The sequence below is a fragment of the Neltuma alba genome, unplaced genomic scaffold (genome assembly GCF_004799145.2).
Source record: "Neltuma alba isolate B1F8T4 unplaced genomic scaffold, ASM479914v2 tig00011856_pilon, whole genome shotgun sequence".
NCBI lineage: Eukaryota > Viridiplantae > Streptophyta > Magnoliopsida > Fabales > Fabaceae > Neltuma > Neltuma alba.
The window spans coordinates 92,989-118,912 of record NW_021636461.1 but is presented as its reverse complement, the minus strand read 5'-3'; the positions used below and the strand labels follow the sequence as shown (position 1 = coordinate 118,912).

The 25,924-nt window shown below is 34.3% G+C and overlaps 3 protein-coding genes and 1 non-coding gene across 12 annotated transcripts; all 4 read left to right on the top strand.

Annotated features, from left to right (window-relative positions):
• The first annotated feature begins 11,526 nt into the window (after positions 1-11,526).
• LOC114718684 (S-adenosylmethionine decarboxylase proenzyme 4) lies at positions 11,527-13,234 on the top strand. The gene has a single exon (XM_028904097.1). The coding sequence runs from the start codon at positions 11,729-11,731 to the stop codon at positions 12,758-12,760; it is 1,032 nt and encodes a 343-aa protein (XP_028759930.1). The 5' UTR covers positions 11,527-11,728; the 3' UTR covers positions 12,761-13,234.
• A 1,513-nt stretch (positions 13,235-14,747) lies between these two features.
• TRNAL-UAA (transfer RNA leucine (anticodon UAA)) lies at positions 14,748-14,830 on the top strand. The gene has a single exon. It is a non-coding gene; the product is annotated as a tRNA-Leu (tRNA).
• Positions 14,831-16,332: 1,502 nt separating this feature from the next.
• LOC114718648 (probable protein phosphatase 2C 35) lies at positions 16,333-20,761 on the top strand. Of its 9 annotated transcripts, none has more exons than XM_028904039.1 (5): positions 16,333-16,703; positions 16,784-17,930; positions 18,952-19,083; positions 19,774-19,983; positions 20,073-20,761. In XM_028904039.1, the coding sequence occupies exons 2-5, from the start codon at positions 16,923-16,925 to the stop codon at positions 20,073-20,075; spliced, it is 1,353 nt and encodes a 450-aa protein (XP_028759872.1). In that variant the 5' UTR covers positions 16,333-16,703; positions 16,784-16,922; the 3' UTR covers positions 20,076-20,761. The 9 variants fall into 9 exon arrangements, with proteins under 9 accessions (XP_028759872.1, XP_028759877.1, XP_028759878.1 ...); XM_028904044.1 differs by having other exon boundaries at positions 16,333-17,930; positions 19,774-19,970; positions 20,073-20,118; positions 20,425-20,761; XM_028904045.1 differs by having other exon boundaries at positions 16,333-17,930; positions 19,774-19,970; positions 20,073-20,118; positions 20,341-20,761.
• Positions 20,762-22,810: 2,049 nt separating this feature from the next.
• LOC114718676 (peptide methionine sulfoxide reductase B5) lies at positions 22,811-24,448 on the top strand. Its single transcript, XM_028904087.1, has 3 exons — positions 22,811-23,093; positions 23,888-24,044; positions 24,140-24,448. The coding sequence occupies exons 1-3, from the start codon at positions 22,999-23,001 to the stop codon at positions 24,302-24,304; spliced, it is 417 nt and encodes a 138-aa protein (XP_028759920.1). The 5' UTR covers positions 22,811-22,998; the 3' UTR covers positions 24,305-24,448.
• The last annotated feature ends 1,476 nt before the right edge of the window (positions 24,449-25,924 follow it).

Sequence of the window (25,924 nt, the reverse complement as noted above, 5' to 3'; positions counted from 1 at the left end):
TTGCTATTAAATTTTACGTAAAGTTGTTAATAAGCGAAACACTTAGAGAAGGACATCAAACAATTGTAAAAATGAAGATTTGAGGTGGTGTGACAGAGTATATGATCATTGAAAGGGGGGGATGAGTCACCGCCAGGGCTCAAATGAAAAATAGCCGCAAAATTGGAACCTTGTGAAAATTGTAGAATTTAGCTCATCTAAAATTTACCTGAATTCAGCGGGACAAAAAAGAAAATATATGCAAATCCCTTGAGTGAGATCAAATTATAATTTCCCTAAAATTGCTGAATCCCCTCTTCTCACAAATGAGAGGGTAAGGATGATATTAATTTAAACACAAAGCCTAATTGGGGGATTAATTTTTTTTTATTATCCAAACTACTCCAACGTTATAAGAAGAGCCTGTGAGCTGCCCAGTATCATTGACTTCACGTTATGCATATGTAATCCACTCATAACACATCAATATTATAATCATTGTATCATTAAACATTTGTATTCATAATCTCTGTCTCAGTCCCAAAACTAATTCTCTAATGACATACTAGAAGATTCTCGTCTCCCCTTCACACTCACTTATTAATTACCCATAAATATTTTTTTTTTATTATGCCAAATCATGCTGTCTGTGATCTTTTAGAGACACTAAAAGATTATAGCAGAGACAAAGTTCAGTGGAAAGGTCACCATTTTTAAGGCACGTCATGCTTCCACAGATTCGCATTCCTTTATGTGACATAATGGTTCATTTTAATATATCTTTTTTTTTTTTTGCTATTTAATTCGCGTCTTTTCCTCTAATGTAACAGTTCAAATTAAGTAGTTTCAAATATTATATCTAAGGAAATTTATCAATTAGAGAGATATGAACGAAAAAAAAAACAAACACTAAGATTTGGGGTTGATCTTATGACTTTGTTTGATAACACGCGCATGCCTAGCTAGCTAGATGGTGTATGGGAGGAAAATGAAAAGATCGTTGTAATATTATTTTATTTTTTCGCTTAAATTGAGCTAAATCAAAGCAGCTTAATTTAAACCTAAATTTTGTTATTACCAAAAAAAAAAAGAAGAAGAAGCTAAATTTTGTTTCCTAAAAGAGTTTGTCATCTATTAATAGGCGTTGATCATGGTAAAAAAATGAGTTATAACTGCTTGAGTAAAAGACTCTGTGAATGGAGAGCAGATTATTTAACTGTTCTTATAATACAAGGGTGAAACTGTCTAATTTTTCTATGAGAAAAGCTTAATTAAGCATGTTATTATTTCTGTTTTTATTTTAAAATTTATATAATTATTTTTTTAACCAATTAGTAACTTTAACAACTAGAATCACAAGCTTTATCGGTATTCAAGAGATTTGTGTTTAAGAAAAGTAGGAACTGGTCGGGGGACAAAATAACTTGGAATAGTAAAAGAATAGTATCATATTATGTTAACTTTTTGTAGAGCAAAGATGGTAAGAAGCAGAGGAAACATGATGGCCTCCATGAATAACCACGCCAACAAACCTATAAAAACAATTTTAAAAAAAAATTTTTTGCATGTCACGATGCAAAAATTTTATAAAAAATTGATAAAAAATCCCTGTTTGAAAATTTAATTAGCTAAAATGAGTTGAATTTGAGCACGTACAAGTATGATCTGTAAGTGTAACATATCTTCCGTTATGTTCAACATATCTTTCGTTGTGTGCAAATGACTTCTGTAATTAATAATTGTTGCACACAGTGAAAGATATATTGTACTCAGATCATAATTACACTTGCTCAAATTTAAGTCCTTTTAACCAATCACTTTTCATTTTTTTTTTATACAAATTTTTCCAAAATTTTAACCATTCACTTTTCATTATTTTTTATACATTAAAATTTCAGATAAGATGAGCTTGCATTTCAAAAGAGTCATCACTGAAAAAATTATTTATTTAAATAATAGTTATTAACACACAGTTAAATTATAAAACTTGTGAGTTTAAACAAATTCATTGAATAAAAAAAACTGAAAGTTTATTTTTATTAATAAATAACTATTAAAATATGAAATCAAGAGCATTTATCCCTTTATTTTCTTTCTATACATTAGGAGTATAGTTTATCTTTAGAAAAAATGACCAAAAAATACTCATTAAAATTGAAAAAGACAAAAAAAATCATCTAAGTAGGTAAAATGATTAGATGGGCATGAAGTATGAATTTGAGATTTGCAAGTTTTGATGGAATGACTATAATGCCCTTGAAGCGAAAAGAAACAAGTAGGTGAGGGTTTTCACATATCAACACATTAACTAAAACAGGTTGCGAAACTTGTTATGTAAATGGTCACTTTTATTTTACAAGTTGTTATTCCCGTTATATGTTCAGTAAAATTATGTGCAAAAGGATTAAAAATGTTGCAAATAAATAAGTTGCAAATCTCCTAACACAAATAGTAAATTTCATTATGCAAGGATTCATTCATATTGCAAAACTTGTTACACAAATGGTCATTTTCATTTTGCAAGTTATTATTTTCATTACATATTTAGTAAAATTGTGTACAAAATTATTAAAACTATTGCAAATAAGCATATTGCAAATCCCCTAATACAAATAGTAACTTATATCACACAAGTTGTCGTTCACGTTACTTGTTTTGTAAAATTGTCTGCAAATGACTTAAAAACATGTTACAAAACTATTTATACAAATGATCAATTTTATTTCACAAGTTGTTATTCTCGTCACATGTTTAGTAAAATTGTGTGCAAATGATTTAGAAATTGTTGCAAATAAAGAGGTTGCAAAACACATCATAAAAATTGTTATATTCATTTCAAAAGTTTTTAATCACTTTGCAAGTGTTGTAAAAAGCTACATTCATTATATGACACCCACATGTAAACATAATTAGCATATATTATTAATAAATGTGCAATAATAGTGATTCAATATGTTTTTGTAAACAAATTCCATCTACAATCGTAAATTAAATATCATAACAATAATTAGATAATACATTTGTCTGTACAAATGCTATTCTCAAACTTCTTTCCCAACTCAAGAAACTCTTTTTGAAATAACATGTATTCATTCTTCACTTCTTCGCTTGGCTCTCTTTCTAATACTCTTCCGATCCTTAATATAAGACCTATTTAACTAATTTGATTAGATTAGAGAAGTTATGTAAGATTAATTATAAGAAAAGTGACACATTTTTCATCTAAAATTCTTAATACTCCCTCTCCTCTTCTACTTGATTGTGGTTGAGGAGTATCCATAGGGGTAATTTAAAAAAATTGATAAATATGAGAAATGGGTCTTATATTTAAGACAAAAACCAACTTAAGAATTAGATCCTATATTAAGATCGGAGGAATACTGTTTTTCCTTCCTGCAAAACACAACCTCATAGTCATTCACTATGCTATATTTTCTTTATAACAATTTGGTCATTATCAAAAGAAATGTAGTCAATTCTGTTAAGAAGTGTAATAAATTTCATAACCCACTCAACTTAATTTGCTTAACAACAATGTAGTTATTAACACAACAAATCTGGTAAGTTTCATTACTAGGCGAATTCAATTCTAATAACAAGTCAACTTTCTTGTTTTATATAAAAAACATCAATACAAATATGGTCATTCACATCCCAAGTGTCGTCATTTCACACAACCAACAAAGACTATTTACTACTTAAGCAACACAATTTACTGTTCAGGTAATGAGATTTTATTATTCATTCTTGAATTATCAAAACAAAGTAGAAAATAGAGACTAAAAAATAGCAGACTTTAAGAATAAACTTCATGCGAAGATAGCAGAAAGTTGAACCAGTATAAATAAACCTCATTATAGAGATAAAAAGTCACAGAAAAATCCCATAAAACTAAAAGATTGGTTCTTTATTTTATTACATAAAAAACAATAAAAAAATTGAAAGTAATAAACTTCAAAGAGATACATTGGTACATGCACTTAGTATGAACAACATTTAGAAAAATGGGAACAAAGAAAGTTACCCTTTTTTGTGATGATAGCTCAATGGTTGAAGCTTCTCATAGATGCTATGCACATTTCTCACTAAAACTATCATTGACGGTGGCAATGCAAGTAGACGACTTCAGAGAATGGCGACTTTGTGGTTTGATTGAGTCAATGACTTGAGATAATGAGGGCTTCATAGTTTGGGTGAATGGAAAAGTTAGGAGATTGATAGTTTTATGGTTCCAGTGAGAAGATTTGAAATTTGGAAAAGATGAGTTTGGGTGAGTAAGAAATTTGGAAGAATTAAAACAATGAACATTTTTCTTTTCAAAACATTTAAGGGGCATTTTAGTCTTTTTATCAAAATTTGAATATTCTATATTCATACCTCATGCTCTTCTCGTCATTTTACTTATTTAGATGATTTTTTTTTTTGTCATTTTTAATTTTAGTGCGTATTTTCTGGTCATTTTCTCTTATCTTTGTCTAGCTATATATTAAACAGTTTTTCCTTTTAATAAATATTGAAATATGGACTCACGTCTTATAAAACTAGTTTTTTTGGCCTCACGTCTTATATAATAATTGAACGTCGAAGTTTTTATACCCATTCAAAATCGTAGTAAGAAAGAAATTAATTGTTTAATGCACATGAATATAAAGATAACCAAAACTATGTAATTTATTTTTCGCTTGTAAAATAAGTTGGTGACAACATGCTTGCGTCAGCTCTTTCTCAGCAACGCACCTTTGAGTTGGACATTTATAAAACGGTTGATGATTTTATATGGTTTTGGGTTAATAGACTAGTTCTTAATCTTCGAAAGGCCAGACACAGAGACACCAATCTTCCGTGTATAATGGTGAGAGAAGAAGAGGTTAATAATATACTACCTCCGCTGCTTAATATAAAATCTCGTTTGATTTTTATTTTGATCCTAAATATAAAATCTTAATTTATTTTGTGTCTAATATTTATATATTTTTTCAAAAATAGTCCTTCTAACAATGATAGTTCTAGTTAATACGTTTGATTAGCAAGGATATTTTAAGAAAGACAACACCTATTTATCACAAATAACTAATTTAATTTGTTTCCTTAATCTCCTCAAGTTAATCAACTAGCTCTTATAATTAGGACCGGAGGTAATATTAAATAGTTTGAAATCTACTTTACACCTGTTTACTAGATTTTATGGCATGTACGCAAAAATGGAGAAAAACGAGAAGTTTCAATATTTTATGGATAAATTTTTAAAATGGATAAATGAATTTGAATTTTTTTTAAAAATCATATCATACTAGTTACCTCTTATCTTAAACATAAGACTTAATTTATAATTAAATTATACTGCAAACTAAATCTTATATTTAAAATGAAAAGTAGTATAAAAAACCTATGATAAAATAACCCCATCCACACTTATAAAAGAGAGTTTACAAGTTGATTCTTAAATATTTTAGGTACAGTTTTATAACAACTATCCAAACTAATGACCAAATTAAAGTGTCCATCAAATTGGGAAATATTGGAGGCGTTAGTTAGGTCAGGTATCTCGGACGCTAGATTCCACTTGATAAAAGGCGTTAAAGATTTTTAATCCTTTTCAGCGAGTTCAATTTGGGAAGGAAAAAAAAAACAGACAAAAATGGGATTATAAATTTTAATAGAGAAAAAATGTGAAAAAAAAGAGTAAGAAAAAGTTTGCTACGCCACTTCTTTTTTTTTTTTTTTGACAAAAAAATTAGATGCTTCACAATTTCTCTCTTCCTTCATTTTCTTAGACTACAGATATCTAATTTGTAGAGACTAAAAAATTAATTAACTTAATTACTTATAAAAAAAAATGTGTGTTGATTTTACTTAGAGTACACTTTTTAACAATTTGAATTGAAAACATTTTTTTAATTTCAAACTCTTTTAATAGACAAAATAATTTTTTTTAATCAGAATAAACAAAATCAATTAAGATCTTACCAAAGCACATCCTTTATGAACTTTTTTATATAGATTCCGTATGTAGGGTTCAAAATGCTGCCGCCTAGCATTGTCCGAGTATTTTACAGTTTTTATTTTTAATGACTCGACATAATTTCACAATGTGACTGATGAAGGTGCCAGAATTCAGAAAGCAATAATTAATTTTTGAATTTCTTTTAATATACTATCGTTACAACTTTTTTTTTGTTGAGCAAATACTATCGTTACAACTAAGAAATTAGAATAACTTTTACTCAGTAGTTCTCACCCCCCCCCCCAAAAAAAACAGAATGTTTTGTCCCCAATTTCTTTTAATATAATATTATTGTCGTCTGCACAATAATGTTACAGGATTATCTTACTCCGTAGGTTAAAATAATAAAATTAAATAAATGCTTCCTCCTAATCAAAATGCAGGTGCTAGCTAAAACATTTTCTTGTTCAAAATATGATGTATTTGATAATAATTAGAGTGTTGACTTTTTAATTTACTCTGATTTACAATCAAGTAATATAAATAATTATTCTTTAACGGGCTAGATTATGCATGTTTCTACTGAATTTTAGACTATATAAACTTCCTATCCTATAAAGCTTTACAATAAACCCCCTCGATTCTTATATTTATCCAAAAAATGTTCACATTGTAAATTTCATAAATAAAAAAATTTAAAGAATATACAATTGATAGTACTACCTCTTGTCCTTAAAATAAGAGCTAGTTGACTAATTTAAATAAATTAAAGAAATTAATTAAGTTAGTTATTTATAATAAATAGGTACTCCCTCCGTTCCTTATTATAAGAGACGAATAATTGAATTACGTTGATAAAAAAAGCAATTAAAATTAGTTAAGAGCAATCAATATGTAAAAAATATAATTTTTTTCCAAAAATGCCCTCATTAATAAGGAGAGAGAGCACGAGAGAGAACAATTAAATTATTGAAAGAAAGAGAAATGAGCGGGAAAGAGAGTGTGAGTTGGAGACAATAAATATGGGTAAAATAGGAAATCAACACAAAAAAGTAGATGCAACTTTTAAGTGTCTCTTATATATAGAAACATGCCATAAAGCATCAAATGTCTCTTATAATAAGGAACGGAGGGAGTATTATTTTTCCTAAAATACCATTGCTAATCAAATATATTGATTAGAACTACTATTATTATGAGAAATATTTTGGTAAAAAAATCGATAAATATAAGAGACAAAATGAATTGGAGTGTTATAATTAGGACCAGAATAAAAATCAAATAAGCTCTTATATCAAGAATAGGAGGTAGTAGATTATTATCCTTAATTTTAAAACTCTTAAAAATTTATTATTTTTTGAGCAAATATAAAAATTTATTATTAAATTTTAAAATTTAAAGAATTATTCGTATATAATTCAGAATTTTTGGACCAAAAATTCAAGCTTTATAAAAATTTTGTATAATTTATCATTTTATTAAAGCTATAGGGTCGTGATTTAATTTAATGAAATAACTTCATTTTAATTCCTTATCTTTCCCCGGGCAATCCGAAGAGGGAGCGAGCTGACGATGAATGCGAATTGAAGATCGAGGAATTTTGGAGGGAAAGTAAAAACTGGGAAAAATGCTCTTTCCGTATGCATTTTGCGTACAAGACAGCCTGAAGGCAGCAAAAGTGGGGATGAATGATGATTGAGTGCGATTTCTCTGTACCCCAGAATTGCATCGTACGGCAAAAATAAACGGATGAGACGGAGAACGAGATGAAGAGAGAGTTGCAGGGGAGGGCCACGCTGCAGAATGATGCTTGCGTGGAGCAATCAAGAGAGATTCCAATCTTGCAACAAAATGACAGACACACACTCTTACGCATATGTTTGTATTATTCACAGAGAAAGAAAGAGAAGGAGAGGATTGGGTTAAAGCATGAGGGAAATGATGTGGCGTGTATGGGGGAGGATGGATTATCCCATTTTTTGCTTTCTCAATCCATTATCTCCATCTTTCGAGATTGATTTCACCTCTGGCATTGGCAGGGCTCGAGGTGTCCAATTAATTCCAAAATATACGACCTCAAATTATTTGGTCACCTTCACCTTCAGCCTTGAGGTAAGTGCCCTCTCCCCCAATTTCTTTTTTCTTGTGACTGTGAGAACTTTCCAATAGGTTGGCCACTAAAAAGTGCAGAACATGTCTTGTTTGGCTAAACAAATCTTAGCATACCTATCACTAATGATTATAGTGGGATCCATCTCTTCTAGTTCTACATTACTATTACCACCCGTTCTTTTCCTTCTCAAATCTCAATCCTATATGAACAATTATTAGTCTGCAGAATAAGCTCATAAAAAATAATCTAGACCGACCCAATTAGAACTAAACCTCTTTATTTTATTTGCATGGCTGATCCGTCTAAGATCTTCATAAGCGTGTTTCTTATAATCATCAAGATTCTATTTGGACCGAGTTTGTGCTCACATCAATAGAATTAAATAGAATGGATAAACATAAACATCATCCGAAGGTCAGAAATGTTTTGCTGCCCACCACATGTTTGTCCATTTCCCCCAAGCAGCCATCCCTTAGTGCTCTAAATTAGCCAAAGAACTCGGCTTCCGGAGAGATTGAAATTGATATAGATGTGCGCCCATCTAAAAAGATTGAAAGAAGACATAATTTTCTATGGCTTCTGATCACTATCTCATAAGCTCATGCTAAAAAGATAATACCGAACCATTTCCCAAAATTTAAGGTGCAGCCCGGTGGGCTCCCTCCAAACAATTTTGCCAAGTCTTGTGCGCATGGTACAGTACCACTTCTGGGACGCTCATTAGTGCACACTAAAATAAATTACCATACTGACTGACCCGTGTTGTGCCCATTTGGCCACATGTGTGCCAAAATATGCGCATGCGAGCAAGTATGGCGGCTAAAGCCTGCTTGCTTCCATGCCAACTTATGCCATTGTCTTGCAGCCAAGGGCTCCGTGGGGACAACATGTCCCTCAAATCCAATTAACGCCTCAAACATAGATGGACCCTACAGTGCTATCAAGTTGGGACACATGCTAGATGATGTGTAGTCCAGTGGGGTCATCCACGGTGGCTGTCTGGGGTGAAGGGGGGCCACGTACGGCTCCATTAGTGGGACCAATCATGGGGTTTGGGGTTGCATTACATTATTATGGTTTGGGCTAAAGAATGAGGGGATGATGTGCCTTTCAGGTTCAGGCTTGTAGGGGTTTGGAAGGGGGACTACTTTTAGTGGGACCAAAGTTTAGGATTAGGGCGGGTTTCAAACTTTAGACTTTTTACTCCTTTCTGAGAATCCTTTTCTTTGTCTCTTCAAATTACCAAAGTCCTTCCCGAGCAATTAATCCTAGGAGGGAAAGATATTGCTCGAAGCTTTTGATGAAAAAAGTGGGATTTCGTTAAGAGTTTGTTTACGTCTTTTAAAGTAAGATTTGATTCTAATGGTTGACCATTTTTTTGTGATTGGATTTCAATTGCGTGCGTATTTTGTGTCTGCATTGTATGCTGTGGCTTGGCTTGGCTTGCTTGTGACAGTGAGAGGGCGAAAGTGTGGGCTTCGGTGATAGTGTGAGTTTGGTGGTGCGCGTGCATTACAAAGAGAGGTGAATTGTGGTCATAATGGAGGCTGCCAGCCACACCCCATAGATTTATTCATGACGCCATACATTCTGCATCATTTCTACCTCTTAAACTGAAAAATTTGATTCTGAACTCACAAATTTTCATCATTGCCTTTCCCAACCTTTCTCTTTTTTACCCAAAATTTAGTTTATTCACTCCGCTTCTGCCATTTAATGCTGCTATTCTGGCTTTTCCCGTTCTTTATCTTTTTTAAAACCACTCTTTTCTTCCTATCTATACTAGCTGAGGAGAAGCTTCTGCTGAATTATTGATATGATCTTGACAATACTCTTAAATTGAAAGTCAAGGAGACCATATATGATGAGCATGGCAGTTTTAGATGTGGGCAGAGGCAGACCAGCTTCAAAAACTTCCTCTAAAAGACCAAGAAGCACTTATTACTCCCTTTTACTTCAAATTCACTGTTCCTTCCCATATGAAACTAGCTAAACATTATGATCCAAATCAACTTTATGTCGGATCAAGTCGGAACAGAAGTTATCATGTTAAAATTTAGGTTCGGTCAAAAGAAAATGCAAAAATGAACTGCACATTAATTCGAGTCATAGCATAAAATTCAGAATACAAAATTAATTTTCATCTTTAGGAAGTTCAGCTTTCAGGGTAGCATAATGATAAGTGTTTATTCGATTGTTCTAACTTCAAGCTTTTAAGACTAATCACTTGGCAGATAAAGAGAATCCTTTTAAACTTGAACGCTGAAGCACTTAACAAGTGTGCATCCATGCTTTGAAAAATATAGAAAACAGGTTAATAAAATAAATAAAATAATGATAATGCCACCTAGGTGCAAGAAATTGCATGAAGACTAAAAATGATGTTGGGTGCTTTTCATTTCACGTACGGGACTCCCTAATTTAAGGATATTCTCATTATTTACATGCCACGCCTGATTCCTTTTGCTATTTTCCCCATAGTTTTTTCTGATGCAGAACGATAATTATTATTCTAACCGAAAATATGGATGACATTTTGGGCACGTCAAGTTTTTGTTAATTAGCACCTGCTCTCTTGGGAATAGACAACGCTGTCTCCATCAACGGAGTTGTTCTCACCTTTCCATTATGCAGTAGCCATTATCAATATTAGGATGTGCTCATAGCACATAGCCCCGAGTGAGTGGGTCTTTGGCTTATGGTTTTACTTTTAAATTACAAAATGACTCGCTTGTGCTGTGTTTTTAACCTCCATTGCTAGTAATGTAGCGTTAATTGTGATGGTCAAAGCTGATAATTGTTGTCTTGTGAAAAAAACATGTAGCCCTTGTCTATGATTATGTTTTTCTTTTATCAGTACTATCATTCAAATACTATTGCTGAAACACTGAATTTTGGCTCATTAAACCTTACTGGACGCTTGATGAGACTTCAATATATAGTGATTGTGAATAAAAAGAAGTTTATGATATGGTTTCAACTTTCAACAAAATTATGTCTGGCATTTACCAAGATCAAGTTCTTAAAAGTAACAGAGAAGTAACTTTACATGCTAATTTTTTCCCTAATTAAGTACTTAAATCAGTTATTGCTCCACTATTATACGTTATAAACTTGAGTTGGAAAAACTAATGGATGTATTTTTAAATCCCTTATTCCAATATACTTTTTTCTTACCAGAATTCCAGTATTCATTAAGAAAGGAGAACACCAAAAATGAACTACTGTGATGTGTTGTATTGGATGCTAGCTAGAAGGTTATAAAAAGTAATTGAGGTGAGTGGAAAATAGACATGTAGAATAGGCAGCGACAGTAAAATCAAAGGAATTGATAAGCGTGGGCATAAATTCCGTTTCCTGTTGCTGTGTCTGGGAAGAGGCAGATTTTGCAGAAATTTAAAACACTACAAAATTGTTGCATATCATCATCTTATTCACTTCATTATGCCTACAATCATGATTCTTGGTTCCATGACCCGCATGCTCTCCTCTAAACCCTCACTACTCCCCACACACTCACTCTCACTCTTACTCACAATCACACACCTATAAATTCCATTGACCACCGATCCTTTCTATCACCTTTGCTTCCACACTCTAATCAAATCTTTCTCTTATCAGTGGCCTTAATCCCTCTATCCCCTGAAACTATTCTGTTTCGCTCTGTTCCATTTCATCCTTTCTCACCTAACATGGCTGTCTCTGGTTTTGAAGGCTTCGAGAAACGCCTGGAGCTCCATTTCTTTGGTGATGACCCAGCTTTCCTTCATATGGGTCTTAGAAAACTTGATTTCGAATCACTACAAGAAATCCTGCAAGCTGTTCAATGCACGGTGGTTTCAGCTGTTGGCAACTCATACTTTGATGCCTATGTTCTATCAGAATCTAGCCTCTTTGTCTACCCAACGAAGATCATCATCAAGACTTGTGGGACCACCCAACTTCTCAAATCCATTCTTCCCTTGATCTACTATTCTCACCGTCACCTAGGCCTTACTCTGTGCTCTTGCCGCTACACCAGAGGCAGCTTCATCTTCCCTAAGTCACAGCCTTTCCCTCACACTAGCTTCAAAGAGGAAGTCGCCTATTTGGAACAAACCATCCCTGCCAATCTCTGCTATAGAAAAGCTTCGATTATGCCCTCTAAGTCATCTCATTCTTGGCATGTTTTCACTGCTAGTGATGAGTCCCATATACCCCATGACCTTGAAAATGAATTGTTCACTATGGAGATCTGTATGACTGGGCTTGACCCCGTCCTTGCTCGCAAGTTTTTCCGGCGCCCTGGAGACGGAAAAACCGGCGACTCTGCTGGGAAGGAGATGACGGAGCTAACGGGCATCAATGAAATCAACCCAGAAGCTTATATTTGTGATTTTGCATTTGATCCTTGTGGATATTCGATGAATGGCATAGATGGTGATTGGTACTCCACCATTCATGTCACCCCAGAGGATGGTTACAGTTATGCAAGCTTCGAATGCGTGGGTTCCATTAATGACGATTTAGTCCATGTGTTGAGGAAGGTGGTTCAGATATTCCGGCCGGCGACCATGTCAGTCGCCACAACGTCGTCCAGTGGCTACAGCAATGAGTTGTGGACACAGGTGGTGGGAGCAGTGGAGCCTCTGGGATTGAAATACCGGAGTTATGCAATGGACCAGTTTCCAGCAGCAGGTAGTGTCGTCTTTCAAACATTTACAGCTCGCCGGAAAAGTACTTAAGGCCAGAGAAGATAAAGAAAGCGGTGGCGGCTGCAGGGAAGGGAAAGAAAGAGAGACGGATGGTAGCTTAGGAAGTTAGAGTTAGTTGAAAATTTTAGGAGAGGGTGAAGGGTAATGACATGGCTAAATGTGATTGATTGGTTACAGTGGATGATGAATGTTGTGGAGTGAATCAATGGATGAGCATGTGAATATGGAGCAAAACTAGCGAAGGAAAGAAAGGGGTAAATATTCACGTGTTTGTTAATTGATTTAGTCTATTTTTGTGATTGGGTTTACCTGGAAATTTTCGGAGATAATTAACATATCGATAAAGATAAAAGAAGTGGGTGAAGAAAGTGGGAGAGGCTAGGGATGGATTTTGGAATAGTATGAAAAGGGGGAAGTTAGGGTGGGGGGGATACTGGGATGATCATGATAATGCACCCCACTTAGGCTTGTCACGCCTAAGATTTTTGATCTTTTGTCTACTACTACTGGTGGGTGTAAAAGTGCTCTTGTTTTGCGGTTAATTGAACCCTCTTTCTTCTTTCTCCTCCTTGTTCTTCTGCTTTCTTCCCTCTCCCTCATGATTAAAGCAGGCAAAAATTTACAGTTTTGGTATATTTTTATCAACTGGCTATGGTTATCGTCACCACTCAGTAATGAAAATGGGTATAATTGCATGATGCATTATCAATGTCAGAATCGTAAAGGGACTGTAGAAAAAGCCTGGTGGTGTGGTTTTTCTTTTCTCCTTTCTCTGTCAAAATATTGTTTTGTGCAGACACATTACTCGGCTGTTGTGAAAATGTTATAATTATGTTGCATATGATCTTTTTCGGCCAAAAGTGTTACATACGATTTAAGAATACTGCGTTTAAAATATTTCCAATAATGTTTCAAGGTCTAAAAATAGTAATATGATGATGTTAAACGGAGTTTATGTTAAAGAAACTATACGAACAAAAATAACAAGAGAGAGTAATACCCATTTAAGTTTGATCCCTTCTTTGAACTCATTGACATTAAAAAGTCGATTTCTTTATTGTCATCTTCGCGACTTGTGTCTTTCAATCCAGTTACAGTTTATACTTCTGTAAACAATGACAGCCGGTGACAAAACATTACCGAAATCTTGCCCCACATATCACCTAATCGCATGAGAAACTCTTCAATCCAACGTTACTCGAAAACCAGTTTATTTTTATATTTCTTCTTCTTCTTCTTTTCTTTTCTTTTTTTGTTTTTTGTTTTTTCAAAAGCACGTTCAAGACATATGATTTGGACTGCAGACTCGTTGGAGTGTGACGCAAGATAGTTGAGAATATTTTAAGATGGTATCTCAGTCATTATAAAGGATATTAATTCAAAAAGTTAACGGTTCATGTAACATTTTTCAATTTCAAAAAAACTGCGGAGTGTTTATAAATACCTTATCTTTATGATTCTCTAGAAGATATGAAACATATATTAAAAGTTGTATTAAAAAAAAAACACATCTAAAAAAGGGACAGTAACCAAAATGAATTTGAGAAAATGTTTGGATAGAATTAAAACCATGATTTTAAAATTGTTTTTACTGTGTACAAAGTAAATATGTGAAAAATTCTGTCTTATTTTGTGAAAAAATACTCCTAAAAAACATTTTTGAGTGCTTCCAAACACCCATTAAATGTGACGAGGAAAGGGGTTGAAAATAAAAAGGAAAAGGAGTCAAGAAGGGAAAGACTAACCTGTTCCAAATTATAAGGCTTGCCCTTTCCATAACAATGACAACTAACAAGGCGATATCAAATACGTACACAAGGGTTCATGGCAATCCCTCCCCATTCTTTGCATGCCACTTGTCTTTCTGAATCAACCACTCATAATGTGATTTGTGTGCATGTGTTTTTAAGATTCAACTCCGTTTCCCCACCGAAAGCATAAAAAGAAAGGAAGCGGCTGAGGATTATGGTGTGATTTTTAATATGAAGAAAAATGTATTGCACGCGCCTCTCACTGAGCTGGTTTGCCCGAGAGGTTAAGGGGGAAGACTTAAGATCTTCTGCACATAAGTGCGCGTGGGTTCGAACCCCACAGCCAGCATTTTTGCTGCCACCGTTTTGTCATTTTTATTGGACTTCTGAGAAATTATTTTGGGCCTATAAAGTTGTAGGCCCAATCCTAATTGGGTTTCTCCTCTTGCAACAACGCCTTGTCGCAACCCAATACTATAAGTCATGGGTGATTCTGTGAATTTTGGTTTTGGAGTTTGGAACTGAAGAATCTGGAATTTTGGGATACCAATTCGGCAAGCCGAAGCCTAATCCCAAAAAAAAAAAAAAGGAATCATTTTTGTCATCGGATTCACAGCTTTTAATCTTAAAATGCAGCTTGATTTGAAATCATTTTTTTTAAAAAAAAAAATTGAGTGGAAAGTTAGAACGAAAAAGATTTTAAGACTGAAATTCACCGAAACCTCTCACACATTGCAGTATCGCATCAGTTAAGAAAGGAAGAGTTCTTGTAAGTTGGCTCAGTCAGAAAGATTATAATGAGTATATCCAAAAACTACCATATTACCTTACCGAAACTTATCCGTAACATAAATGCTCAGTCCAGCTCTGATTCTGATAATCACCACCAAAAATGGATGAAACGGCCTTTATTGTAGTATGTTAAAGTTGAGTGATTGGCCTCATTTTGGCGAGAGAGAGAGAGAGGGCTAATTGCTTTTGGACTTGCTTACCTGGCCCTTTTCCAGAGCTTATTTTAGTGGGGATCTGTTAGAGTTCCACTAAACATCAGTGAGAGGATTTTCTTGGTTGAAATAATACCAGCTATTAATTATATTATGGTTTATGCTTATTTTAATCATATCCCCGCTAATGGAGCTGCCGTCTTATGGGATAACATCAAACTTGTTTTATCTAAAACAATGTAATCTTATCTGCATACTAACTTGAGATGCCACGAAATGAAAAAACGTGTCCAAGTTTGAGTGGAAGTGCTATTTTCTGCTTGATATGGAAATGAGCATGAAAAGCACCGTTGAATGTTCAAAAGGCAGATATTACTTAGTTTTACTACAGAATCAATTAATCTTATATCAGGGGAAGAAATTTATTGCTGAGTGGTGACCACTTGGATTGGAAATAAAATCCGTGGATGAATAGTTAAGCATGATGGCGAGGCTAAAATTAGGCGGAGCACATTCTGCGTTTCTTGAACACGAATCTCTACAAGAAGACAACGTAAGGATTTACGTAGGAAGCAAGGATGGGGAAGCAAAAGATATTCCACACATGCAAATGGAACATCTTCTAAAGCAATCAATGAATAATTTGTTAGTTTATTGCTTCTTTGAATTCTAAATACAACGTCTCATTCATTAAATTCATAGAAATTAAAAAATGTTAAATTGATTATTTGTTATTGCTATGGAAAAAAAAAATGAAGTCCACAATGACAAAAGATCTCAAATACTGCACCTTAGACCCAAAAAAACATTATAGTAATATGTACTTTTGTTTTCTCCTTTGCTGTAAATAACCCTTCCCTTGTCTGTTTCAGTCCATCGTGTGTTGTGGGTAAGGGTGTTTTCTTGGAATGAGGGCTTCGTCCAGAGACAAACCCGGCCATGCACACATAGAATCTTAAATCACCCTCTCTGCCTCTGTCTCTCTCTGTCTTCGGAACAAACCCATCCTTGTGACTCCTTCTCTTTGACTCTTCTTCCATCTGGGGTTTCCTTCGATGCTCTCAGACTCACTGCCCAACGAAAAGTGCAATTCTTTTTCTCCTTTTCGGGAACCCCACTGCTCCTTCTATTCTGAAAAAGTCTTCCCTTTCCTCAACTCCCCAAATGTCTCTGCCTTTTCTTTCTCTGCTGTCTTTGGCTTTCCTTTAGGGTTTTCTCAACCTTTTGATCTGTGGGCTCTCTCTTCCAATAATTCTCTTCTATTGTTCGTTTCTTAAGGTAAATAACCTTTGTCTCATCCCAATTTCCCTTTCAGAATCTTCAATTCTCTTCTGGTTTCTGATTGATTTCGCTTCTAGGGTTTCCCTTGTTTCTGTGAAACTCTGGTTCATGAAAAGCTAAGAGTAGTACGTTAGGAGCCACAATGCGGAGCTTCCGAAGCAAGCACTCTGCTTTTTTCACCCACAATTACCTGTCTGCTTCTACCTTTCGCCGCCAATGAATGCTACGGTAAATAGAAGGGTTGTTGCTAAGCTTTTTAAGGTTCCTTCAGGTCTTCTTCCCAACGTCACAGCTTCTCCTCGAAAAATGGGTTGTGTACACGGCAAGTGTTGTAGCCGCTACCCGCCGCCGTCAGAGGGTGGTTCCGTGAACTGTCGAGAGCTCGGTCCTTCCCGTTCCCAGCGGAAACACATACTTACTCAGAAATCATTAGAGTCCATTTCCATTCCGTCCTACAACTTCAGTTTGGAATACGCCGTTCTTACGCAGAGAGGATATTACCCTGACACGCCAACTAAAGAAAACCAAGATAGTTACTGCATTAGGACACAAATTCAAGACGACCCTAATACGCATTTCTTTGGTGTCTATGATGGGCACGGCCAATTTGGTAGTCAATGTTCAAACTTTGTTAAAGATAGGTTGGTAGAGACATTATCAAATGACCACACTTTGTTGGATGACCCTGTTAAAGCATATGCTTCAGCATTTGTATCAACTAATCAAGAACTGCAGGATTCTGAGATTGATGATTCTATGAGCGGCACTACTGCAATTACAGTGCTTGTTATTGGAGACACCCTATATGTTGCTAATGTTGGTGATTCGCGAGCAGTTTTAGCTGTTAAGGATGGGAACCGCATTGTTGCTGAGGACTTGTCCTCTGATCAGACACCGTTCAGAAGAGATGAATGTGAGAGAGTGAAGCTTTGTGGGGCAAGGGTGCTGAGTGTTGATCAAGTGGAAGGGCTTAAGGATCCAAACATTCAGACTTGGGGTGATGAAGAGAGCCAGGGTTGTGATCCTCCCAGGTTATGGTTTCCAAATGCGATGTATCCTGGAACTGCATTTACAAGGAGTGTAGGGGATAGTTTAGCAGAGACCATTGGTGTCATTGCTATTCCAGAAGTGTCAATTGTTCGGCTTACACCTAATCATCCATTTTTTGTTGTTGCAAGTGATGGCGTGTTTGAGTTCCTATCGAGCCAAACCGTTGTTGATATGGTATGACACATGTTATATTTTCTTCCTTAGTTCTTTCTCTGCTTCCTGATGATCCATGCTCTTTTTAGTGTTTTTTTTTGGCTGGATAAGAAGATCCATGCTCCATTGTTTGCAAGTGGCCATGTTAATGGTTCTGTGGTACTGCTAAATTTCTGTAGATGTCTATCTATAGAAGCAGTTAGGTAGACCAGGACAAGTGCCACTAGGATACAAGATTTTCGTAGCAATAACACCATGTTAGAGGAATTTGGCAACCATAGATAGCTTGTTCAGAATTACTCTCGATTCATATATAGAAACTGCCAATTAAAATTATGATATATATTGCTTGGCATAGTGTGCATATCTATCTTTGCCATCTTCAATCATATTAAAATTGTTGTTTATGTTACCTATCAATTTATTCTCAGTCATGTTGATACATAACTGTCTTTCTTATTTGTATCATTCTATTATTAGGCGTTTCTTGTCTCTATCATTGGACGTTTATGATAATCTCTCTGATTTAGATTTTAGACTTTTATGTGCCAAATTCTTCTTCTGTGGGAAGAGAAGAGAGTATCAAAATTCAAATAGCAACATGTCATGTCACCTTACCATAAATCTCTCTCTTTGATGATTTTCGGATGTGCCTTTTGAAAGATCTATCTGCTCATTAAAGGTGGCAGCTGCCACAATTCTGTAGACTGTTAAATAACATTTCCATATAGTTCAAGCAATGTGGTACTAATTGCTGGTGTTCTTGCATGATTGTCCATTACTTTCGATGAATTGATGATCTATGATTTGTTGAATGCTATCGATAGTGTTGCAATTGATCTCTCAACACTTGCTTCTTGGCTATTAATTGTGACAATTCTTGCACAAATCAGCATTTCTAATTTTGAGCAATAGATGCTTTTATTTCTGCTGGTTTGAACTTGGCTTATTGTGGTCCAGATGTAGAAGTAGGCAAAACTCCAACTATGTTATGATTGCCTTCCTTTGCTCAATGAATTTCATGTTTTCTATTATGATGTAGGTTGCAAGCTATGCGGATCCCCGTGATGCATGTGCTGCAATTGCTGGAGAATCATATAAACTATGGTTGGATCATGAAAGCCGAACAGATGATATAACAATTATCATTGTTCATATCAAAAGCCTGTCTAATGTAAGGATGAGTGAGATATCTGTTTGACCTTATTTGCTTTTTATATTTGTTTATTAAGGCCTGTTATTGAAGGGTTTCAAATTGACGGGCAAATGGAAAATTTTTTGGCTGCGTAGTAGGTGATAGGAAAATGACCTATGGGGAGTTATTTTAAGCTAATCCCATATGTATGACGATTATTATTAAATTTTTACTTTTATACGTGTTAATGCATTTATGGGGTTATATAAATGATGAATTTTAGTCAGCTTGTGGCTACCATAAATATGTCACCTAGTGCAATGAACTACTTCTTCGGGCCTTAATGTAGGACTTAATTGGGGAGTTGATGTTAGTTCTCTATATAAGGCCTACTTCATATATTTATTAATTTTTTTTCAAATTAACCTTATTGATATTTCTTTAACAATAATCAAGTGAGAGAGGTATGGAGAGAATTAAGAGGATGCTTAGTGTGTTATAGAAAACCATATCATATTCACTTTGACTAACGTCCTTAATTTACTCAAATTAATTAGGTTTTACATTAAAGACCCGAGAGTATTAATTAGTTATACAAAAGCACATCAAGATGTGATGTCTTATTTTACCCTGACAGATACAATGCAATATGGAGAATGAATTACTTGGTACTGGTAGCTTAATCATTTGATTGACCTGTTTACACTGCCTTTAATTTTGATCATGTAGTCAGTGACACGTATGGCATCAAGCGAGATCAATGTCAGTTCTTTAGCAAGGGCCAAGAAACCAACTTCCGAGATATCTCCAACCACATCTGATGTTCATCGTTCTGTGGGGAATGACTTCTCTCATTTACAGTCCTGTCAGCATGTGGTCTCCATGAGAAGTGCAGCGATAGTGGTCCCGTCTCCAGCATGCCAAAGGTCGGTTGAATTGGTAGGTCTGTTGACCATGTTTTTTCTCTTGAATTATATATGATAATGACCTTTAAAGTGAGATTTTCTTCCCCCTTTCTTCCTTGACAGTGAATGAAGAGGGAGGCTTTATGGAAGCTTCACTGTCTCCCAAATGGTACATTTCTCCAATCTATATTCTCTTCAAGCCTTTTGCATTGTTGCACTAGGGTTCATTCTTGGATTAAGACTTACTTCTGCCTCTCCCCCATTATTAGTCAGTAGTCTCTGAGGCACTTTTATTAAGCTGCTCAAAGTAGATTAGTCTGATGGTATGATCCCAGTTGCAAGGAACATCATGAAAGTGTGGTTCTCTCAAAGTTTCATATACTTTCTGCAGCATGAACATGTCTAAACTGTAGAATAATAAGTGGTCCCAAGTTTCGGGTGATTGAACTGACATATGAATCGTCAAATAATACAGAAGTTCTTGAGGAGAAAGACAAAGTTGTCATTGGTGTATGGAAAAGCGAAGGAGTGAAGATAGAATTAATGGCTGACTAACTGATGACTGTGAATCAGTAGTACGTAGGTAGGTGGCCTTTGGTCAAATGGGAAAGACGATCACAACCTAACATTGTAAATGGTGATCCTCATTCTTTCACACTCGCTGTATGTATCAAAATTCCATGTAGATTTTGATTTTCAATTGCATTCCCAATTCAATATTCTATCTCAAGAACTTGAAGTTATTCAACCGCGTAATTGTTACGACGTGAGTCACAGTTTGTTCAATGGAATATTTTTTTTCATTGATTAATTATTAGTTTTGAATGTCGGAAATGACTCTTACGTGAAATAGAAAGTTAATTAATCATTTTAAATATCAAATGATAAAAAAATAATCTTGATGTACACAATTATGAATAAAGGGTGCGCATTTTAATTGGACCGTATAAATTCAATTTGAACCATCCATTTTTTTAATCCAGGGGGAGGATGCTTTCTTGGAAAAAAATTAAAAATATTTTAGCAAGAGAATTATTTATATTTTGAATTACGGTTTTTCTTGATATTAAAAAGATGAGGAGAGAATCCTAAAAAAATATTTTTAATTATTTTTTTAAGTATTTAAATATTGTTAATTATTACTCTTCCTGTTATTAATATAGGATTCAATTATTAAGTTGGTTTTGATTCTAAATATAAGACTCATTTCTTATATTTATCAATTTTCTCTAAATTACCCCTATGGATACTTTCTCAACCATAATCAAGTAGAAGATGGAGAAGGGGTATTAAGAAAGATGATCATGATGTTTTAGGAAAAATGTGTTACTTTTCTTATAATTAACTAACTTACCTAACCTCCTTAATATAATCAAATTAGTTAAATAGGTCTTATATTGAGGATCGGAAGAGTATTAAAGAAGGTGTTTTGGAGCCCACGTTCAGATAAAACCAAATCATGGTTTGGAGAATAGCTTTTAGAGAATCGATTCTGGGAAGAATATATTTTGTGAAGAATATATTTTATGAAAAAGTAATTTTGAGAAGTGAGAGTGTTTTGATAGTTGTTATTAGAAGCACTTTTTATATATACAAATTACTAAAAAAAAGCATAAGTTAATATGATAATTACATAAAAGATAGATTTTATGATATATTTTAATTTGAAGGAATAAAATTGTTAATAACATATTTTTTACCAACATAATTAATAATACATAAGATAATATAATTAATAAATAATTAGTTTACATATATTTATAAGATATAAGATTAAATATGTTTATAAAAAATAATTGAAAGATGTTAAAGTCATATTATTGTTGAGATTTACTCTGACAGGCACAATCATACTCTCTAATTTAATCCAGAAGGAGAATGTATTCACTTCTCTTGAAACCGTGGTTTTGGGTTTCAAAACCACATTTTGCAAAATTGATACTGTTTGGGTGACATCCCACCCAAACCATGATTTTGGAGGGCACCCAAACGGACCTAAATGTTGTTTTCGTACCTAATATTTTAATTTATGTCCAACAACTCAAACATAGAGAAAAATATTTATTTGATAAATAATTGTCTTTAATATTTTATTTAAAAAATAGATAATTTTTTTGGCCAAACATAAATAATACCTCTAGTCCTTAATATAAGACTTCATTTAATTTTTATTTTGACCCTAAATATAAGATCTCAATCCACTTTGTCTCTAATATTTATACATTTTTTTTCCAAAATACTCTTTTGGTCCTTAATATAAGACTCATTTAATTAATTTGATTAGATTAAGAAAGTTAGGTAAGTTACTTAATTATAAGAAAAGTGACATATTTTTCCTAAAACATTATAATTATCTTTCTTAATATCCTCTCTTCTTTTTTTACTTGATTATGGTTGAGGGAGTATCCATAGGGGTAATTTAGAGAAAATTGATAAATATGAGAAATGAGTTTTACATTTAGAATCAAAATCAACTAAAAAATTAGGTCATATATTAAAGACCGAAGGAATAGTACTTTTAATAATGATAGTTCTAGTCAACACACTTGATTAGTAAAGATTTTTTGAAAAGACAACATATATTTATTACGAATAATTAATTTAACTTATTTTTTTAATCTTTTTAAATTAGTCAACTAACTTATATAATTAGAACTGGAGATTGTAAATAATTTCTTTTTGCTCTACCAATTTTTAAAGACACTATTTGTCTAGTCATATGCTTTTGTTTTTTCCTTTTAATCTTTATCACATTTTGACTTTATTGGTGGCAAAAAACAAAAAAAATTAACATTTTGACTTTATTGCCCCTCCCTTGGGTTGCCGGAGCGGGACAAATAAACGACTCCAAAGTCCAAAGCCAAGTTTCCGTCCAAGTTCAATTGCCCTGAAAATTGGAGAACCTACTGTCTGTGCGCTCGTGTGTACATATATATATCGCTCCAGGTTGAATCGCTATTGTAATTTGGCTGTGGTGATACCTCATCCCTTTGTTTGTGCTTGTTGGTTGCCACTTTCCAGGCAAGGGGTGTCCTGACAACACTGCACAATGGCCGCACCGACGCCGATCCAGAAATCAGAGGACGAATGGAGGGCCATCCTCTCCCCGGAGCAGTTTAGGATTCTTCGTCAGAAGGGAACTGAGTATATTCTCCTATTTGACTTTCTTATTGATTATATCAAATATGATACTGACTCCTTCCAAATGGATTTTTCTTTTGGTGGTTTTGGCTACCTTGTTTGATTTTAATTCGTTCTGCTTGATTTCTATACTGGCATAATTTAAGTTTCTGCTACTTTGAATCGGAACTGATAATTGCTTCAGTAATCGGAATCTTCTTTCTCGTTTCTTTACTCTTGTGGGAAGAAAACCTTGGGGAAGGGTGGCTGAACTTTGGCTGAACAAGAGTCTGCTATCCAAGCTTTTGGATTTCCATTTATGTGCAAAACTTCATTAAATATTTGTTGATAATCCAATGTCTATTTTAACAAGAAGGAAGAGAAAGTGCAAAATGCATTGCTGCGAGCTGTTTAGTTTAATACTAATACTAATATTCTGCAACGCTGTTCAATAGGTAGAGGATGCGAGTTTGATTGCTCTCCTCAAGATTTACCGTCGCTATATGCATCTACTATTGTTATATCTCCATCATATGTGCCTTTTCTTAGGAATGTTGAAGCTCAGGAACAATTTTTTCAATATGCAAACGTCAATTGAAACTTGCAGCCACTGCTCATTGGAAATTTGTTTACCTACAATCATAATTCTTTTAAAATTGAAGTCTCATGAAAAATCTTTGAGATAACTAGCCCCGGTGTTCGATTCAGAAGACCAACAAAATTTTAACTTTGCTTTGATAGTCTAGACCCTTAAGGGCATTGCAGCTTATTGAGTTTTGATCGTAACTGTGCTGTACTTTCCCTGGTAACATCTGCAGATTGAGGGGCACCGGAGAATATAACAAGTTTTATGAAGAAGGAATTTACAATTGTACTGGCTGTGGGACTCCTCTTTACAAGTCTGCTACCAAATTTGATTCTGGTTGTGGTTGGCCTGCCTTCTTTGAGGGTCTTCCTGGTGCCATAAATCGCACAGTGAGTGTTTGGTGCACACTTGCTTCTTCCTTTTTTCGCATTATCTTTTATCCCTTTTGTAACTGTCTTGTAATCTCTGAAATACAAATTTCCAGCCTGACCCTGATGGAAGGAGGACTGAGATAACATGTGCAGCCTGTGGCGGTCACTTGGGTCATGTTTTTAAAGGAGAAGGGTTCAAGACACCCACTGATGAACGACATTGTGTCAACAGTGTCTCTATCAAATTTGGTCCGGCAAATGCTTCTGGTTCGCTGTAAAACTACCAATTTATCGGTAGATCTAAATAAAATAAATGTATGTGTATTTGGGGCTTCGGGCTTCTGCAGTATGAGACTGAGCCGTAGAGCGGGACTGATAATTGTGCTACTTGATGCCAATAAATGCACTTTCTTTGTTCCAAGCAAGCTGTATTTACATGGTTTTTTTTGCTTTGAGGATTGAGGGATGATGCGGTGAGCCTGTGAGATGAACAATCCGGTTTCTTTTTATATGCCAGAAAAATAATGAAGTTTCTCTTCTGACTTGAAATCAAACCACATCCTTTCGTCACATGCACATGATTGATAAGGCAAGTCTGTAGCATTACGATCACAAATTTGAGCAATGTCCTGCAAAATATCATGGGATGCAAACTTTTTTCGTTTAAATGGGAATAGAAGAGTAGTTGTAAGTCCTTCTACGACAAATAATGAAGTTTTCCGTGAAAAGCTCGAGTTGATTCAGAAATCATAAACTTCTCTTGTTTTTCCATTTTGACTAGAAAATGCTTAAATCACATAATAATATTCTTAGTATTTCAGTCATAAATTGAATTCTAGTTGATCATGATGATCTTATCTTTTCAATTAATTTAACCCCTAGATTGCTTAGACTAGTTTTGCGTCTGGTTAATGGTCATAAGTAGCATCCTTTTGAATCCAAGTTTGAGCCAGTATTTTTTATAAGCCAAGCCATGGCAGCAGGCAATTTTCCCAATTTATAAATTAATATTTTTGTTGCTTTTGAACTTCTTAGAAAGTGTTTGGATAGAAATCAAATCATGGTTTCAGAAGTGATTTTACAGTATACAAAATAAATATGTGAAAGAATTTATTTCAATTTACGAAAAAGTACTTTTAAAAAGCACTTCTCCTAATTCCCAAACACTCTTTTAGTCATACTCATTAATAATAAATACTAATCAAAGGATAAAGCACATGAGTGCAGCAGCCAGTGCTGCCAATTTTGACGTCGATTGTAGTAACCATCCCTTTTTTTTTGGTGTTTGGCAGTTGGCATGCTATATTAGCCACCTATCTCAACTTTTTTTTTATCTCTTTTTTCTTTCTATAATCTGTCTCCCATCTTCCCGGATTGTCTATGAACAGGAGACATTAGACCCTTTACTGTTTTTGTTCTTCATACAAGTCATCTTCTCTTGCACGTCACTTTATTCCTCTTGTAGACATTGATGACTCTGCTCCTCAATTTAGAAGCAGCAGTCTAGATCATCAAAAGTGCAATAAAGTTGCTTACGAAATCCAACTTTCAAGTTTCAAATGTTAGCAATAAATAATAAAAGAACTTTCAAAAGTCTTTCTTCACACACAAAAAAAAAAAGTGGGGGATCCATTTGTTAGTGGGAAGCCTTTGGATATCACATAACTCTCTTCTGCTTCAAATGAATAATAGGATCGTTTCGAAAAGTCTACGAAAAAAGGTCCCCTGCCTAAAAAGAGCAAGGAGGAAATAAAGAAAGAAGCAGAAAAAGAGAATGGTGATAATTTAATATCAGAAGAAAAATTTACCTTCAATTCATGACCAGAATATTCTGAAAATTCTAATAAATGACCAAAGCTTCCTTAAATGATTCATCCTAATATTATGATACTTGATAA